Source organism: Schistocerca serialis, chromosome 1 (assembly GCF_023864345.2).
Source record: "Schistocerca serialis cubense isolate TAMUIC-IGC-003099 chromosome 1, iqSchSeri2.2, whole genome shotgun sequence".
Taxonomy (NCBI): Eukaryota; Metazoa; Arthropoda; class Insecta; order Orthoptera; family Acrididae; genus Schistocerca; species Schistocerca serialis.
Genome location: NC_064638.1, coordinates 429,070,513 through 429,090,896, shown reverse-complemented (window position 1 = coordinate 429,090,896; position 20,384 = coordinate 429,070,513). Strand labels below are relative to the sequence as shown.

At 40.8% G+C, this 20,384-nt stretch overlaps 1 protein-coding gene across 1 annotated transcript in view; it reads right to left on the bottom strand.

The window, feature by feature from the left end:
* LOC126472343 (CLIP domain-containing serine protease HP8-like) overlaps positions 1 to 20,384 on the bottom strand; it is a 65,859-nt gene that overhangs the window by 26,742 nt on the left and 18,733 nt on the right. The window contains exons 2-3 of the mRNA XM_050099930.1: positions 16,549 to 16,624; positions 14,857 to 14,951 (exon numbers count right to left, since the gene is read on the bottom strand). Coding sequence (XP_049955887.1) covers positions 14,857 to 14,951; positions 16,549 to 16,624 — 171 coding nt within the window. The remainder of the gene's footprint in view (positions 1 to 14,856; positions 14,952 to 16,548; positions 16,625 to 20,384) is intronic.

Sequence of the window (20,384 nt, the reverse complement as noted above, 5' to 3'; positions counted from 1 at the left end):
AATACTAATTGAGCATCTATGATACTTTGCCTTTCCGTTGCATGTAGTTGTTGGTTGCTTGTGTACTGAAGGGATTTTGCCAGATTTGTGTATGGATACACTCAGAGTCATATTCGTATCTCTGTAGTGGACAGAAACGTGTTTACTGAATGTGGACATGGTGGAATAATTAAAAGTCTGTGTAAACTCTGTCAGCATTAAAATTATCAATTTTCTGAAAATAGTAAATTAAAACATTTTTAAAAAATTAACGCTATCCCATGACTTTGGTCACTTCTGTGTGAAATGAGCAAGGAGATAATCATTTTGTGGTCGAACTCTACCATTGGACACGTTTGCCTCCTGATACATAATAAGGAAATGTGGTTCTGCTTTGAGAAAATAGTTGTTCTTGTTTTAACATCGATAAATACATCAAAGAAGTGAACATCACACAAACATTGAAACAGTTCCACGCCGATGTCCTGTAGAAGCACGAAAACGAGAGATCTACAGAATAATGACATACTGGAAGGCAATAATTGTAATTGTGCTGCAGATACCAAACAGACTTGTGAACACCAGTATGTAATAATAAAGTAATAAATAAAACCCACTGAATTTGGGGAAACTTCTTCACAATATGTATGGGTAGTGAAACAAGAAAAATTGTTCGCTCAAGCTAGAATTACATCTCCTTATTACAAGTGCACTAGGAGGTTGGAACTGAAAAAATAAAGACGATAATTAATTCAAAATTTCATTACTTGAAGATATACGAAAACCGTTGTATAACCACCTTAGAGCTATTACACTATATGACGGCACGTAGAGATTCTCCTAAGTGAGAGAAAGTGTGTTGTCGGACAATACGTGCTTCTAGTTAGAAAATCTTTCAACATTTGCTGAAACAACTAGAATGTACACTTCGATTTTTCTATTAGTTTCCAAAATGAGTCAAAAACTTCGACACACAAATATCGATATTTCACAAACTGACATTATGTTTGGCACAACATAGATATTTTTGTTTCAGTACCCACACACAGTACAAGTTAAAAACATTGACGTGACTATGACATTAAGCAGATAAACGTCAATATATTTTCAACAAGTAAGAATTTATTGTTGAGCAATGTAGTTGTGTTTTCCCTAGACATAATGCATTGTTCGTTCTTCCCAACATTAAAAGATGGACTGTTTTGTTATAAATAGATTTTAAACACAAACATTTAAAAAACTGCATAAACCTTAAAAATGCTTTCATCCTTTACGATTAATATAGTACAGTATCTATATGACGATAGTGCCAAATTAAATATACATCTCTATACAGCTAGAATATTCGGGATTTTAGTACTTGTGAATAACGTGCAGCTTATAAGAAAGGATATGATTGTCGGAAGGACAGACTCAATACGCAGGAAAGTCAAAACAGCCTTAGGTGACATTAAAAGCAAGGGTGATAACAGTGAAAATGCAGCGGGAATTCCACTGTTAAATGCAGAGGAGAGAGCGGATAGGTGGAAAGAATACACAGAAAGCCTCTATGAGGGGAAAGATTTGTCTGATGTGATAGAACAAGAAACAAGAGTCGATTTAGAAGAGATAAGGGATCCATTATTAGAATCAGAATTTAAAAGAGCTTTGAAGAACTTAAGTTCATATAAGGCAGAAGGGATTGATAACATTCCATCAGAATTTCTAAAATCATTGGGGAAGTGGCAACGAAACGACTATTCACTATGAGTATGGCGACATACCAGATACTTTAGGAAAAGCATCATCCCCACAGTTCCGAAGACAGCAAGAGCTGACAAGTGTGAAAATTATCGCACAATCTACTTAAGAGATCATTGATCCAAGATGCTTACAAGAATAATATACAGAAGAATGGAAAAGAAAATTGAGGATGTGCTAGGTGACGATGAGTTTGGCTTTAGGAAAGGTAAAGGCACCAGAGAGGCAATTCTAACGGTTCAGTTGATAATGCAAGCAAGGGTAACGACCTGGGGAAAGCGTTTGACAATGTAAAACAGTGCAAGATATTCGAAATTCTGAGAAAAATATGGGTAAGCTATAGGGCAAGACAGGTAGTATACAATATGTACAAGAGCCAAGATGGAATAATAAGAGTGGCCAACGAAGAACGAAGTGCCGAGATTAAAAAGGATTTAAAACACGGATGCAGTCTTTAACCCCTACTATTCAATCTGTACGTTGAAAACGCAACGATAGAAATAAAAGATTCAGGAGTGGAATTAAAATTCAAGGTGAAAGAATATCAACGAAATGATTCGTTGATGAAATTGCTATCCGCAGTGAAAGTGAAAAAGAAATACATGATGGGCTGAATAGTAACGAACTTTGAAACGGAATCGGACGATTTTTGTAGTACCGACCAACAATATAATGTAAACGTAGGAATAATTTTGTAAAGAAACTTGTAGTTAAACTTTAATATTGTCGTGTTTAGGAAAATTTAACCTTCTGAGAGTTAATATTTAATATTGTTGTGTTTAGGATTATTTCACTTGCTAATGTTGATAAGACATTTTTTGTTGTCACAATGAAAAGTGTGTAAAAGCGTGTATTTTTGTGCTAATATTGCAACATTAAACATGTCATTTCAACTTACGCAGTTGTCTTCAATCGCAGAATAAGTAAACCACAAAATATTGCACCTTACAAATGGCGACCCTGCCTGGATGGCAAGTGGTCTGCCTGGAAGTCGATTGGTCCACCTGGATGGGTATTAGTCAAATTAGTAAGAAAAATAAAAAGATTTTGAATTTTGAAAGAAAAAAATAGCTTTGGTTTTGTTTTCTGACGAGGTTAACCAATGTATGTAAATGTATAGTGGACTGAATACTGTAAATGTGCGATCCAAAGTTTAGAAAAGTTATGTTAGCAAGTAGAAGAACATTTGTCATTGTATAGAAGTAGCTAGTGCATGACCATGATGGCGCGCGCGAAGTTATTCACGACGTTGTTGGGTTGGGTTTGAAAATACACAAACAGTGAACAATGTTGCTCATGACGTGTACATAATCTAAGAAACTTTCCATGATATTTTGGAAACGTGTAAGATCATATAACTTGATGTTAACGAGAGCTCAAGCTCGCGCAAGTCGACAAAGACAGAGGTTAGCGAGACGATCAGGCATGGCGGAAGAATGGAGAGTATCGCAGATAAACTGAAGATCTTGGCAACATAGAGACAGACGTAGAACAAACAGTATCGAGTGCGAGTCACGGAACGGTACGTTGTGACAGTGCAGAGGGAATGACAGCAGTTTCACGAGTTGTATCACAGTTGGAGAATGCACAAAAACGAAATAATGATGGATGTAGTGGGTCAGAAATAGAATCAGAGGATGAAAAACTTCGGTACGTTGAACCGAATATAGTAATTTTGAACCAAACAGGACAGTTTCTAACAGAAATAATGTGTTTAACTGTATCCGCACTTTGCACGGAAGTCGGTGAGACGCCACGCGAAAGACGCGAACAGCAAAAATTTCATCAAATGGTGACAGGTGACGATGGCAAAGAGTCAGACAGTGTGTTTGCAATACTGAAGCAACTCACTACGGTCGTAAAGCAGATAAATGCAGGGTTAGCAGAACTAAAAACTGAAACAGCAAATTTAAAAACCGAAACAAATGCAAGGTTAGAAGACTTTAAAACCGAAACAAATGCAGGGTTAACGAATTTGAAAACAGCAACAGATGCAGTGTTAGTGGCATCCAATGCTACCTTAAGTAGTTTCCAATTTGAAACTTACGCTGGGTTCGAAAAAGTCCGCGTAGATCAGCAAAAATTACGAACGGAGGTTAATGAACAGTTTACTGAAATCCGGAGGGAGGCGAGAGACTCGCGGGAGCCTATACAATCGTTAATGGCTGACCAGAAAAAGATGCATTCTGACGTTGATCAAGTGCAGGATGCAGTGTCTAACGTTAATCAAAGAATGGATAAGTTAGCACGTAAGACGTCTGGTAAGGCGCAGTAAATCGTGGAAGAGCTCAATGTCAGAAAACCTGTCAAGCGAGCCGCATTAAAACGATTCGATACACGAATTGAAAACATAGTGTCGAAAAATCAGAAACAGTATGAAGACCTTCATACAGAATTGAAACAGCGTATTGGGAATCGTACAGAAAGCAGTAGCGAAGCAACGGAATCGGTAGTATCATCCAACATAGTGATGGATAGAAATCCAGAAATAAAAAAGTCAGTTGTGCAATCTTTCATAGCAGCAGCGGAAACACAAAAACGTCCTGAAATTCCAGTCGTATATCCACAAGAGGTTGCGTCCATAATAAAGGAAGCGAAACAAAAGTAAACAGGAAGAGAGCAGTTAACACAGCTGAGCGAAGCAGGTGATGATCGGTCACAGCAGACAAGAGAGCGTGAAACGGTAAAAGCTCGCATTCCAACAGAGCGGCAGCCAGCCCTCCGAACGCGCGTGAGTAAAGCGAGAACAGAGCAAGTTGCGGCGACACATGTACCAATTTCGCGATTTCCAAGTTACAGTACAGCAGGTTATATACCCCAAGACAATATGAATATAATAGAAAGGCAAAACACTGCTCCATTAACGGGAAATGTAAACGAATCTTTCAGTCCGATACACGAGGAACGGTACGGCGGAAATAAATGCACACTACTGCGTAGATACGATGCTAGATGGGACATAAATACGTCATATCAAGACCCAAATGTGGTAGAACAAGTACAAGAGAACATGACACAGACGAAGGGAACGAGTAATGTTATGAAACCACAAACGTCGTATGGCGAAAGAGAAAAATTTGACAATGATCACTTGTTGAGTCAGAAAATTCCAACATTACAAAGAAAGCGGGAAAGGCTTACATACACGCACATTTATAAATCAATTTCAGATCGTTTCACTTGAGCCCTGGTCACTTAGCCATAAACTTGACTTCATTTGTGGACGTATGGACGGCGCAATTGCGGAAACCATGCAAAGAGTAGCTGTAAACTGTCAATCGTATGAGCAATTTAAATCCTCATTCTTGGAGCGATACTGGTCCATAGAAACACCAAATAGAATAAAGTATCAGTTATTACAGAAAGAGTTGTTAGAAAATTCAGGAGAAATGATAAACGTTAGATTTTTCGAGGAAAGACAAAAGAGAATCAGTGTTTAGATAATCCATACAGTAATGGGGAACTGATACGGATGTGCACAATGAAGTTACCGTTACGTTATCAGCAGTCATTGGTTGGTAGGACAGGAGACAATATACAGGAATTTAAAGGGATGCTAAGGGAACTTGAATTCATTTTCAGTGAAGAAGACGCGAAGAAACAACGAACGGCGAGAGAAAACAATAATAGGCGAAATAACAGCAACCTGTCAGGTTTTAATAATAATAATTCCAATGGCAATAATAACGCAGGAATATGTAATGGTTTTGGAAGGAGTGGTAATCGCCCATGGGATTACTATAATAATTATGGTTTTGGAAACGCACAGAGGGCAAATAACAATTATGGTTTTGATGGGCCGCGGAATTACAGTGGTGGATTTGGTCCTAGAAACTATGGTGGTAACTATGACCCGAGATACAATCCCCGTGCGAACGAAGCGGAAGGTTTAGAGGTTTTCAGCAGCAAATATCAAGGTTATTCAGGTGATAATGAAATGGCCAGAACGCAGAAAGGTTGGGAAAATCAAGCTTCAGTGGGACAAAACACGCGAAATGAGCCGGTAGAAGATGTCGAGTTGAGGGTACCAAACCCAGATAAAAGACAGAATTGACGATATGAAGGGTAGGAAGACGAATAGGAATACCCAAGTTAGAAGTGAAGTCCTTCCAGTACCTGAAGTAAAACATCGTCATTTTATAAAATTAGCACGAAGCAATAGGAAGGTTACAGCGTTGAAAACAAATTCTTTTCGATATACAAAGGCCCCATGGAAGTAAGTAAAGTAGTCCATAATAATGTAGTCGAATTGATGAAGCAAAACACAGGAAACTCATTAGGTTTGCACCATGTGAGTCATTTAAGAGTATATAAAGGTTAGACAAAAGAAAAAAAGAGTAACTCCACACAAGAATTTAGTTGTATTAAAGTCCAGAAATCAAAGAGCATGAAAGATAGCAAAATGAACACATATAAAACTTTTAACTTGTACTCATATCAGTTAAATAAATAAAATAAAGGTTGTTAGGAAAGTAAAGGGAGACTGATGAAAAAATGACAGGAAAATAAGAACGAAAGTAACTCTTCTACAAACGAAATGTGTCCTGGGAAGCAGTAAAAAGTAAGGAGGAAAATAAACATCAGCATAGTTTGACGGAATAGTAGTAGATTCTCTCTTAAAGACGTAGTGTGAAGGAGGAGGAAGTTGATTTTTGTAGATGAAAGGCAGTGAAGAAGTAGGAACGAAATAGGCATTTTTAATTTGTTCCTTTGAGGACGGGGAACCAATAATTGAGGAGATATTTTGGGGGAATGTGAGAAGCTTACATGATTTTTGGAAAGTACCAAAATCTGATATTGAATGAGAGACATGAAGGAAATAAATATTAGAAGTCGTTAGGAGGTAATAATTAGGAAAGAGAATTGAAGTATGCAGTTAAGCAAAAAACATGTTATTTCGTGGAAGAAGGTAAACAGTGGGAAATAAGATTGACCCAGAAAATATTTTCTATATGGAAGAGTATGATGAGAGAAGAAAGGAATATAAAAGTTTACTATCGATAAAAAAGGAGAAAGGGATAAGTAGAACTGAGAAAAGAAATTTTAAGCCTTAAAATAATGCGATAGATGTATAAAGAAGATTTTTGAAAGGCCAAAGAAAAATAGCACAGAAAGTGTATTTTGAAGTTCTGTTACAGCTAAGGACAAAAAGAAGGGCTTGCAGAGAAAAAGACGCTGGAGTCGGAGTCAAGGTGCGAAGTTTTCAAAATAACATATTATACTTGTAGTTAGAAAACTAAAAATAAGAGGTAATGGGCAGTCACTAACTTATTAACCGTCATTACCTTCAATCTCACTCCTACTATCCATCGTGATGAAGATGAGGAAACCATGACTTTTATCTTAAGGAAGAATTAAGTAAATGGGCAAAAAGGAGGAAGACAGTGATAAGAAATACATTTTCTTTATAATACTTTTCGTAAAGTCATGAAAAGAAGGTTAATGTTTGTAAAGTTTTAGCGTAATTTAAGAGAGAAACATTCTATTAGATGTAAAGTCGTAAAGTTGATAGCGTAATCTAAGGGAGTGAGGGTTAGAATAATATAAGATAAATAACTGAGGAAACAGAACGTACGTAAGGAAGTAAGGAAAGTAAGATTATAACATCAGCGACAAACTCTGTTTTAGATATGAAGTCATCGAATAAGGTGGTTCATCATTGCGGCCAGATCGACGACAAGACTGAGGAGAGCAGTTAGGCGTGAGAGGAAGGGACACTGAGTGTGACTGCCTGGTGCGTCAGCTAAGAGATGATGAAAGAAGAGGCCTTGGTGGAAGAATGTTCCTAGATGATAACTCCTCTACGGAAAAGTTTGGAGAGCTATAACGCATCTTGAATACAATCAACATGTACCATGACATGAGATTTATTCATATGAAAGCCACACACAAGTGTTATAACAATGGTTTTGCGGAAGTGTTCGATACATGGCATTTTTATCGCGAACTATTGAAAGCAGCATATGAAGAGATAATGGATATCCACAGAATCGGAACGGAGGCGGACATATTATGGCGGGACGAGCGGAGGCTTAGACTCACCACAAGAAGAAGAAGAAACGCATTTCTGTAACTCAATGTGCCGAATAGCGGAAACTGTCATCAGATCATACGAAATTCGACAACTGCGAAACAATCCCTGAACACTCATGGGACGGAACAAGAAACGGATGGAAGGCTGTTCAACTTATCTAGATGAACAACGGATTACAATGAAAAATACACAACAATTGCAAAGAAGACGCCAGAAGAACGGATTAAACTAGAACGAGGTTAAACAGGTCTTCAATCCTAATTCCCAGTCCAGAGAAGAGCGAAGATACAAGTGAGAAGACAGCAAGATGCACCAAGAACAGAAGATGCAACGCAGAAGATTTGGAAGAAGGAAGAGCCTGGACCAAAAGATATTAAGACACCTTTTCAAACCCCTCCCCATACAAGACCATTATTGCATTTAACTACCACCGAGAATCCAATTTAACTGTTCTAGCGATATAAACATCCGATATTCTTTATGGCAAATTGCAACACCTTCAGATGTCATACCGGAAAATGGGAGATAACAAATCGTATGGAAACCTAGAGACGAAGTGACCAACGGTGAACCGGAATAAAAACTCGACAAAAGATGATCCCAAAAAAGGGATCTCCAAAACAACGTCAATATGGGCATATCCAACATGAAACAAAGGCAACCACTCACTCACGACATGCTCAGACCTTCAGCAACTTTCTCTCTTGCGACCGTCATTCGATACAGAACGGAAACGCGGCGAGACGCATATCAAGCGTCGTTCCATGCTCAACATAGACCCGACGTGGCACACAGCCGACCATCACTCCACGTGCGACGGAGACACATCGAAACACATGAAGAAAAAAATGACTGTTGTAATGAACCACGGTGAAGATGTAGGAAAAGAACTGTCTGTGACAGGCTACTATCTGAACAAAAGGAAACAATTAAAATTTTTGTTTAAAAATGATTTGAATTAGAAAGCTTTTGTCATTTAGCACCAGATTTTATTAACAATGTTTTTTTATCTTGACATATCAATAATATTTCCTTGAATTTTCTATTTTTCAACATGTTTAAGTTAAGAAAATCTAATATTAACATTTTTGGAGGGTTAAGATTCATTAAAATATAGGATAGATAAATATGAAGGGATTAGCTATTCCATGATGTCAGTTTAAATACTGTAAAGTAATTAGTAGGATTCGAAATGTAATAAGTAAGTGAAAGTCAAATCTGAAAAATTTTGTAAAGTTATAATGCACAGAGTTAAGATTTTTGGGGAATATAAATATGTTGATATATAGGATTGTGGCTGTGAAGTCATAGGACTGGTTGAGTTATATATCATAAAGTTTTACTGCAAGAAGTTAAACTGTTGTTGTTGTTGTGGTCTTCAGTCCTGAGACTGGTTTGATGCAGCTCTCCATGCATAAATTATAATTGATATGAAAAAAAATATATATATAAGGGAGGATAAGGTCAAATGAAGGATTCCTCAACTTCAATACATATCCATCATCATTTAATAGAAATTAGGTAACCAAAACAGATCAGTTTCAAAGTAGAAAAACTATAGGGATGATAGAAATTTATGTATCTACTCAAATTTCTTGAATTTAAAATTACAATTAAAGTATAAACGCGGGGTGAGTTGGGCAGCTCGTAGCAGCTCCGGCCCGCCGTGGGACGGAGGCCCATGAGAAAGACAGGCCATGGCGCGTGGCACTTCTGGTCTTGCGAGGGCCAGAGCTGTCTCCAGCGGGGAGCAAGTAACTATTGCACACGAGCTTAATAATACCTGACTGCGTGTTTAAATGCATGCTATTTCTCGATAGCACACAACAAAATTAAGATCTTTTGTAGGTATCTTTTCAATGAAACATTGATTTCCCGTAGGCCCTGCACGGAGCCGACCATTCGCAAAGTGTTGCCGACGAGCCGACTAGTGTGACGTCACAAGTTCGTTGCGGTTTCCGTACATCTCGGTGGCCCTGCACGGGTCCAAATGACGTCAGGTGGCGCGAGGGGCCGGCGCCTCGTTTGAAACTGCCGCTCCCGCCTCCCTACAAGCCTTTGCTACCTTTCAGTATCCCAAGATTCTCGCATTTTCAAACTGTGTTTTGTGTCCGTTTTTCAGGTAATGCTCAGCTATGGGCGACTTGTCAAGCTCCCTTTGTTTTATATATCGCTTGTGCTCGGTGCAACACTCTACAACTGAGCGAATTGTCTGGCCTATACAGATACTGCCGCATTCGCGAAAGACTTCGACGACACAGTACCAGAACCATTAGGAAAGTAATGTCCGATCGGTCGCGAAATGGAGACCCTAGAGAAAATAAAATATCTTTTATTTGCAACAGTTTCCTACATTTTCTAGATACTTGTCTGCATAATCGCCGCTCCGATTTAGGCTCAGCGCAAATTGAAACGCGTATAGTCCGTGTGACGAGACACGGCGCGACGCGCACTTTCAATACGCGACATGCGGACCTGCGCATATTGAGACGCGCATGGCGAGTACGCCACAGGCGTGGTGATGCGCACTTGCCGGATGCCAGTTACTGACCCACTGCTTTCCAAACTAACAGTGCGTGATTCGCGACTAAAAGAGTTATTATTGTTGGACTTGAGTTCCGAAGCAGATTCAAATACTAACGCTGAAGACGAAGTGTTGCTTTATTCGTTAACGAATAAAAATTCAAATAAAATAAATATATTTTGTTTGAAACAAAAAGAGGTCGACAATTTCAAACTAAGACTAACATGAGTGGTCCTGATTTTACGAATTAGTTCAGAATGACTAGAAAGCAGTACATGGAAGCATACAGTACACAATTGGCTGAAATAGGATGCAGTGGAAAGGATCCGTTTGCAATTGAACAAAAACTGGCAGTATTTTTGAGGTGGTTGTGTTGCACTTAGGCTTGCCCTCTGGTGCAGGAATTTCACAGCCGCGGCCAGCTTTTTAATGGTCACTTCTCCGGTGTTTTCAATCAGTCATGAGGCTGAAAATGTATGTAGGACAGAACACCAGTAGCGAGTGCACACTGTAGTGAATCGGCTGCCCCTTCTTGCCGTCTGAAAACATTGTGGCGGCAGAAGATATAATCCTAGTCGCTAATGGCTCAGTCGTTATTTAACTGTGCGTGACAAAAGAAAAGAAAAAACAAAACAAAAAAACTGAATAGATATAAATAACTGAAAAGTACAATGTACTAACAAAAAAGATGGAGCGCTTAATTGGTGAAAAACGAAACACTATTCAATGTCAATAAATTTCAGTATACAGTAAAGCAGTATTTTTCGGACGCCCAGTACTATCACTGTCCACAGGCGCCATGCCGATGTGAGCATATGGCAGGACTGCTTTGCCTCACCCCTCCCGTAGTGCTAGCGCGGAGCGAGAAACTGTGTCACAACCAGAACGCCGCGTTCCCGATCGTGTCGTGTCCCATTTTACCCCGTCACATTTGAACCTGTAAAGTCACAGAAATGCGCGCTGTCCTGCGCGCATCGTATGCGCTATACACGTCTCAATTTGTGCCTATCATTAGACATCTGCCGTAGCATTGTACCAACTTTCCAATATACTCTTCTAGAAGGCAGTGATTCATGTGAGCAGAGATGAGTATCAGAGAGAGCTATATGGTGGGTGCTCAAATACTTGCCACCGCAAACGCTGCAGGAGCGTCTCATTACCCCTGCAGTGTGCGGCCGAGAATTGTCATGAAGATAGAAAATGAATGACAGGTCAAACTTCGCAGCGGACACCCGTAGTTGGCGGAGACACCATGCTCTAGCCATGTTGTTGTTGTTGTTGTTGTTGTCTTCAGTCCTGAGACTGGTTTGATGCAGCTCTCCATGCTACTCTATCCTGTGCAAGCTTCTTCATCGCCCAGTACCAACTGCAACCTACATCCATCTGAATCTGCTTAGTGTATTCATCTCTTGGTCTCCCTCTACGATTTTTACCCTCCACGCTGCCCTCCAATGCTAAATTTGGGATCCCTTGATGCCTTAGAACATGTCCTACCAACTGGTTCCTTCTTCTTGTCAAATTGTGCCACAAACTCCTCTTCTCCCCAATTCTATTCAATACCTCCTCATTAGTTATGTGATCTACCCATCTAATCTTCAGCATTCTTCTGTAGTACCACATTTCGAAAGCTTCTATTCTCTTCTTGTCCAAACTATTTATCGTCCATGTTTCACTTCCATACATGGCTACAGTCCATACAAATGCTTTCAGAAACGACTTCCTGACACTTAAATCTATACTCGATGTTAACAAATTTCTCTTCTTCAGAAACGCTTTGCTTGCCATTGCCAGTCTACATTTTATATCCTCTCTACTTCGACCATCATCAGTTATTTTGCTCCCCAAATAGCAAAACTCCTTTACTACTTTAAGTGTCTCATTTCCTAATCTAATTCCCTCAGCATCACCCGACTTAATGCGACTACATTCCATTATCCTCGTTTTGCTTTTGTTGATGTTCATCTTATATCCTCCCTTCAAGACACTGTCCATTCCGTTCAACTGCTCTTCCAAGTCCTTTGCTGTCTCTGACAGAATTACAATGTAATCAGCGAACCTCTAAGTTTTTATTTCTTCTCCATGGATTTTAATTCCCACTGCGAATTTTTCTTTTGTTTCCTTTACTGCTTGCTCAATATACAGATTGAATAACATCGGGGAGAGGCTACAAACCTGTCTTACTCCCTTCCCAACCACTGCTTCCCTTTCATGTCCCTCGACTCTTATAACTGCCATATGGTTTCCGTACAAATTGTAAATAGCCTTTCGCTCCCTGTATTTTACCCCTGCCACCTTTAGAATTTGAAAGAGAGTATTCCAGTCAACATTGTCAAAAGCTTTCTCTAAGTCTACAAATGCTAGAAACGTAGGTTTGCCTTTCCTTAATCTTTCTTCTAAGATAAGTCGTAAGGTCAGTATTGCCTCACGTGTTCCAGTATTTCTACGAAATCCAAACTGATCTTCCCCGAGGTCGGCTTCAACCAGATTTTCCATTCGTCTGTAAAGAATTCGTGTTATTATTTTGCATCTGTGGCTTATTAAACTGATTGTTCGCTAATTTTCACATCTGCCAACACCTGATTTCTTTGGGATTGGAATTATTATATTCTTCTTGAAGTCTGAGGGTATTTCGCCTGTTTCATACATCTTGCTCACCAGATGGTACAGTTTTGTCAGGATTGGCTCTCCCGAGGCTGTCAGTAGTTCAAATGGAATGTTGTCTACTCCCGGGGCCTGGTTTCGACTTAGGTCTTTCAGTGCTCTGTCAAACTCTTCACGCAGTATCTTATCTCCCATTTCATCTTCATCTACATCCTCTTCCATTTCCATAATATTGTCCTCAAGTACATCGGCCTTGTGTAGACCCTCTATATGCTCCTTCCACCTTTCTGCTTTCCCTTCTTTGCTTAGAACTGGGTTTCCATCTGAGCTCTTGATATTCATACAAAGGTCTCTTTAATTTTCCTGTAGGTAGTATCTATCTTACTCCTAGTGAGATAAGCCTCTACATCCTTACATTTGTCCTCTAGCCATCCCTGCTTAGCAATTTTGCACCTCCTGTCGATCTCATTCTTGAGACGTTTGTATTCCCTTTTGCCTGCTTCATTTACAGCGTTTGTATATTTTCTCTTTCATCAATTAAATTCAATATTTCTTCTGTTACCCAAGGATTTCTACTAGCCCTCGTCTTTTTACCTACTTGATCCTCTGCTGCCTTCACTACTTCATCCCTCAGAGCTACCCATTCTCCTTCTACTGTATTTGTTTCCCCCATTTCTGTCAATTGTTCCCTTATGCTCTCCCTGAAACTCTGTACAACCTCTGGTTTAGTCAGTTTATCCAGGTGCCATCTCCTTAAATTCCCACCTTTTTGCAGTTTCTTCAGTTTTAATCTACAGTTCATAACCAATAGATTGTGGTCAGAGTCCACATCTGCCCCTGGAAATGTCTTACAATTTAAAACCTGGTTCCTAAATCTCTGTCTTACCATTATATAATCTATCTGATACCTTCTAGTATCTCCAGGATTCTTCCATGTATACAACCTTCTTTTATGATTCTTGAACCAAGTGTTAGCTATGATTAAGTTATGCTCTGTGCAAAATTCTACCAGACGGCTTCCTCTTTCATCTCTCTCCCCCAATCCATATTCACCCACTATGTTTCCTTCTCTCCCTTTTCCTATTCTCGAATTCCAGTCACCCATGACAAGTCATATTTACGCCATATAGTGTGCTCATGACTGGAAAGAACGACGCGACGCCATTGACGGGCATACTATGGACAGTGGCTAACACACATGTGCAAAGCGTCATCGCATTTTCACTGTCGTTTCCATTTCGCGATCTGTCGGACCTTACTTTGCGAATGGCCTTCGTATACCATTACCTGCAGTGCTCTGCGGCTACCTTGTGCAGTACACTTTATTTCTAGATCGTTATAATATCAATAGAAAGAAAATTCAATTCGTTGTCTTTGCAATTACTGGCGCAGTTTCATTACGGTTCTGGAGGGTCGCCGTAAGGTTTTTATGTGGAAAAGATTCGCTTATACAAAAAGGTTGAAAAGCACTGTCTTAGGGGAAAGGTCTATTTTCCAGTCCAAACTAGACTGTAAATAAGATGTCCTAGCAAACAGCTGCTGTCAGCTCATCGATTCCTTGCGATATCTGCAAGTTTAAAACAAGAGGCTTTTGATCACTTAAAGATTGAACTGAAGCATCTGACTATTTCCCCCGATGTCATCGCAGGACTTGGCTGTTTTAAGTGATGCTGTTGAGGTATTTAGTGTGCAACAGTTGACCGAATACGTCGTGATGACCCTATGTGGAGTGTAAATAAATTTATACATGCTGCCAGTGTCAACCACCTCCTGACGATAAGAACGAAGGACGTTGTCAGAAGCTTTCGTTGTTATTTAATACTGACCAGAGAGAATTTTTGCTCCCGTATGTCATCGACATGAACTACGTTTCCAGGACCTCAGAATCCGTTCACCTTTTCAGTGGTAAGCAGAAAAGTACTGGCAATTGTCGTCAACAAGAAATGTGTGGCGAGTAAGAGTGAGGCGTAGAGCTTACCTGAGGAGTAGATGAGCAGCGCCGTCCACGGGTACTTGTTGATGGGAGCCACGCCGGCGGTGATGCGATCAGAGTAGTCCTGTCCACATTTGTCCCTGCAAAAGACTGAAACGTCACAAGCCACCCGGCTAGCCTCCTTCCATTTATACGCTACATTCATCTGCCCATAGTCAAAAATGGTTCAAATGGCTCTGAGCACTATGGGACTTAACATCTGAGGTTATCAGTCCCCTAGAACTTAGAACTACTTAAACCTAACTAACCTAAAGACAACACACACATCCATGCCCGCGGCAGGATTCGAACCTGCGACCGTAGCGGTCGCGCGGTTCCAGACTGTAGCGCCTAGAACCGCTCGGCCACCCCGGCCGGCGCCCATTGTCACGACTAGCTGTAGATAGGACGCTTGAGTTTCATCATGCTAAACTCCTGTAACGTTATTTAATGCTGGGGAATGTATTTTATAAACCTGCAGTGGTTGTCGGTCGAGGCTTGTAGTTCCATTTTAGGGAATCGTGAGAACCGCTCAGTTGGCACAGAACACGTGAAGATAGACACTCTTAGTTTGTATGTGGAAGGTGAAAGGTCGCTGGCTTCAGACGTCGAGGACAGAGTTCGGATGGTGGACGGGACTTCACGGTATCCGTGTTCTGACGAGCGAGATTGTGGTTTTTCACATGCGAACACATAGTGCCGACTTGCCGCCACAGTAGACTGTTGAGAGTATGCATCACCACCCGCAACAGAAGGGCGTTGATGTTCGAAAATGGGACGTACCGTTGCCACAGTATCGTTAATCCCGGTTCCAGTGAGAGTACCGTTTTTACTTATTATTCAATCAACCACCGGAGTAATTAAAATGTTTGGTGGGTTGCATTTGTACTAGTCAGCCCTTCCCAGTTGGTTCATACCTTGATTGGAAACACTTTTAAGAGTCAAGTCACTGAGTCTCATGCAGTGTCACTACTCACCACCACCACCACCACCACCACCACCACCACCACTATTACTCGAGTGCGTAAACATAATCGTTCAGTAGGATTTTGTAGCAGTTCCCCTCATTAAGATTCCTTGTTAGCGGCATTTTTGGGACGGCGATTCTGTTGGACAATTAAAGTGCAACATATAGTCTTAAGGAATCTGTGACAGTCTTGAAAATTCCATCGTTCCGGTACGGCTTCACATACACCCACCGCGGGGCTCTGCAAAATGAGAACACCACCTAAGGAACAAAACTTTGCCTTCTCCTTAGAGGCAAGTAACGAGGCTTGCACTGGCAACACACATTCTTCCATATCTGAATAGCGTAATGATGTTATTTCCTTTCATGAATTTAAAAATTGACAAATAACTACCTATGACATTTCACAAAATGTTCAAGTTAAATATTTTCAAGTTAAAAATGTTTAAGTTAAAAATGTTAAAAATGTTCTGCTAAGGTCATCGGTTTCTAGACTTTCACACTACTTAAACTTTCTGGTAAGAACAACACACACACCCATGCCCGAGGGAGGACTCGAACCTCCGGCGGGAGGGGCCGCGCAGTCCGTGACATGGTGCCTCTAACCACGCGGCCATTCCGCGTAGCAAAAACTTTCACAACTTTTGAAATTAAAGAACAAAGAAAAATAGTGCAGGTGTTGAAGACGTGATGCTATAAAGCAGACATGGGAAAGAGACGGCGCCACTCACGTGGGTAGGAGCCGCAGGTTGGGGTGCTGCAGCGGGCTCTGCGACCAGATGGGACCCTCTGGTTGCGGATGCGGCTCTGCAAAGAGTAGCGCAGGAAGAGACAAATTTAATAATAAACATCTTACAGTGAACTGTCGTACTATAACATTATTGTAAAAATTCTCTGCATAGAATTTGTCATGGACGCTTTTAACGTCTTTTCGTGCATTGAGCACATCTCTTCGATTTTCTTGAGATGCGGATTCAGCTTTTCCAGGTGGAACAATGAGACAACATGAATTCAATATAATGATGTACCCACGAGCAAGGTTCAAAACGTCTCTGCAAATCTACAGTGTTTGTCAAAATGAATGATCTGAGCTTGGATGGTAATAATTACGATCCATAGGACATGTTGGAAAGGAAATGTGTGTTGTTTGAATTGGTGTGACCTAGAGTTTCAGAAAATCGCCGTTAGATGTCAGTCAATTAGATGGCGCACGTTCGACAGTATTTTACAGTTTGCATAGCGTGAGTCAGTGCTCTCGGTCCGGCGTGCTTTTCGTCGGCGTTTTGGCTTTGATCGCCTGCACCCAAAAACATTCGTCGTTGGCATCGCCAGTTTGGAGTGACAGGATGTTTGTGGAAAAGTAAGAGGCCCGATCGACCTCGCACTTCCAATGACATGGTGGAAAGTATTCGGCAAACGCTTGAGCGGAGTCCGCGGAAGGCTGCCCGCCGCGTAAGCACAGAACTGGCATTTCCTCACACGATTCTCTGCTGAGTGTTAAGGCGTCGTTTGGTCTGTCAACCATAGAGACTACAGTTAGCGCAATCTATTCGGGTTGGTAGTAAAAGTAAACGGAAGATGATACACGTTTACCATGCTTAATTTTCAGAGATGAAGCAACATTTCAAGTTCGCGGTTAAGTAAACAGACATAACGGGAGTATATGGAGGCTACAGAACTCTCATGACACTATTGAGCACCAAAGAAACACACCTAAAGTGAACGTTTTAGTGCCATTTGTCGTGAAAAGGTGTTTGGTCCTTTTTTCGGGAATGAGCTATTTTGAAGTGCTGCTGAACGAGCTTATTCCACGGTTTCAAGAGGACTCCGATGACTTAATTTTCAGACAGGATGGAGTTCCGTCACACTGGCATAAAAACGCACATCAGTTTCTCAAATACACTCTGCCTCAACGCCGGGTATGGTGCACGGGACCCGAGACACGCTCTGCATTCTTGGCCGCCAAGATCGCCAGGTGTGACTCCATGTGAATTTTTTTGTGGGTATATGTGAAGGAAAGGTTGTTCATCTCCCCGCTAGGTCGTGACCCAGAAGAAGTGAAGAACAGAATAAGAGCGCCATAACGTCTGTAAAAGCAAATAAATTGTGTAAAGTCTATGACCTATTTAGCTATCGTCTAGATGTCGTTCAGTTTCTTGTGGACACACAGAGCATTTGAAATAGTACGTCTAAAACGTTAAGACTTTATGAGTACTTTGCAATTCATCCCATGTTTGTAGTATGTTTCATCTATAAATATCGAGTTTTGAAATTAGATAATTCTTTTTGGAACGCCCAGTATATAAAAACACTGCACGCAATGTATCAAAATCAACAACAAAAGATGTTAATCTACACCTACGTTAGGTAATACTTTTGTATGGTGAATTTGGAAACAATTTTTTTTAAATTAACTTTCCCAATGACATGTACGATATTTCTTAACTGTTCCGTAGATGAATAATGAATATGCATAGTGTATGGAGCCCAGGATTAATGTCAATAGAGTCATTTGCCATTCCCAGTATATGGAATGTGCACGAGTTTAAAATCTATTAACTTGCTTAGGAAACAGCATTTAAGCGGCGCTAACTTTACTAGTAATGTTGTGATGGTACGAATAAACAGCGACGAAAGTAATGTGACATTTATAATACTCTACATGAATTCGCATCTGCGTAAGGGGACAACCATCAGCTGTTGAATGAAAATTTGTGCCGTACTGGGACTCGAATCCGGATTTCCCACTTATCGCTTGCGGTCGCCTTACCATTTGGCTACCTGTGCACGACTCACGACCAGATTTCCATACGTCGTCAACCATGCGTCTGCGGCCTGTACTCGTGCATCCATTATGTATACTCCCGTACAGATCAGACGCTGCGCTTGAAAGTCACTTGCCCGGTATTGGCACACGGATACTCAGTGAATAATAAAACGTTGTCTAAAACTCACTTTTGGTTATTTTTCTCCCCATTGCACCACTGAATATCGTATCCAAATATACATTTACTGATACATTGCAAAACCAATTTACACAAATCAACAACTGTGGCTCAATGAAGACAGCATTTCGGTCTTACCTGTCGTTTCATTTTATACAATGACTGATTCTTAAGCCAACTGTGACTCATTTACTAATTATTTACAAAACAGTATGGAGGTATAATCTAAAAAATGGTTCAAATGGCTCTGAGCACTATGCGACTTAACTTCTGAGGTCATCAGTCGCCTAGAACTTAGAACTAATTAAACCTAACTAACCTAAGGACAGCACACACATCCATGCCCGAGCCAGGATTCGAACCTGCGACCGTAGCGGTCACGCGGTTCCAGACTGAAGCGCCTTTAACCGCACGGCCACACCGGCCGGCGTATAATCTAAGGTTGAACATTTTGCGAAGACGAAACGTAGATACATCATCACGGTTAACAGTCCAAATAAAATAGACGAAAGTAGCTGTGAGAACTCAGATTAAGACGATTTTTCTTCTGAATTTTGGAACTGTAATAATGCCTATGTACGTTTCCGTGAACGAGTGTGTAAGTTTCTGACTAGAAATTCGGTGGTATATGGTTCAATCTTTAGTGAGTCCTGCGGCTGTTTCTGCAACTTATCGCTTCTTTAATTTCTCACAGTGATTGACATGTTAGCGCTTTTCCAATAAACAAATTTCATACAGTTGAGAAACAACGTTGAGAAATAATTTATTCGTTAGCCTTTGGTCTCTTGTGTTGTGCTTTGAAAATGTTTGGTGTTTTGATGAATTTCTGCATCTTCATGTGGAATATTTGCATTTTTCCAGCACTGACACCGATGGACGCCGAAATTCGTTGTCTACCGTTGTAACGTGATTTGTTCTCACACTACGCCAATATCGATTTCATCAGTGTCGAGGAGAGGTCAGTGGTAGAATTCATGCGTACTGTTTATTGCTTACTTGTAACGTACGTTTTCTAGAATGGGATACTAAGTGTTGCCATTTGAGCACTCCTATTTCGCATCCTTTATTCACTTGTTTACTTTCCACGAATTGTCATCGCTCTTTACACTCTTGCAGCGCCTGTCTGTGTCCTGTGTATGTCACGGTCTGTTACTGTCATTGCTACGGGAGCACACAATCATCTGGTAACTAATACACAGAGACTCTACATTGTCCATTCACATTAATGTGACCACCCGTCAGAAACAAGGCTAACATCTCTTGCAGCGCTGACTGCTTGCGGGACGTGCAGGAAGATAGCCCATGAGGTTTTGGAAGGTACTGAGTTGATGTAGAGGGATGTGAATTCCAATCCCGTGGCCAGATGCACTTTGTTTCTCGGCTGAGGATCCATGGCGCGAACAGCCCGATCGAAGTGGTCCGACAGATCCTCGATTGGGTCTAACTCCGGGGCATTTAGTGGCCAGGGAAGTATTGTAAACTCATCCTGGTGAACTTTGAACCACTCACGTACACTGCGAGCTGTGTAACACATTGCATTGTTCTGCTGGTAGATGCCAATGTGGTGAGCAGAAACTAAATGCATGTAGGGGTGGACCCGATCCCCAACGATACATGCGTAC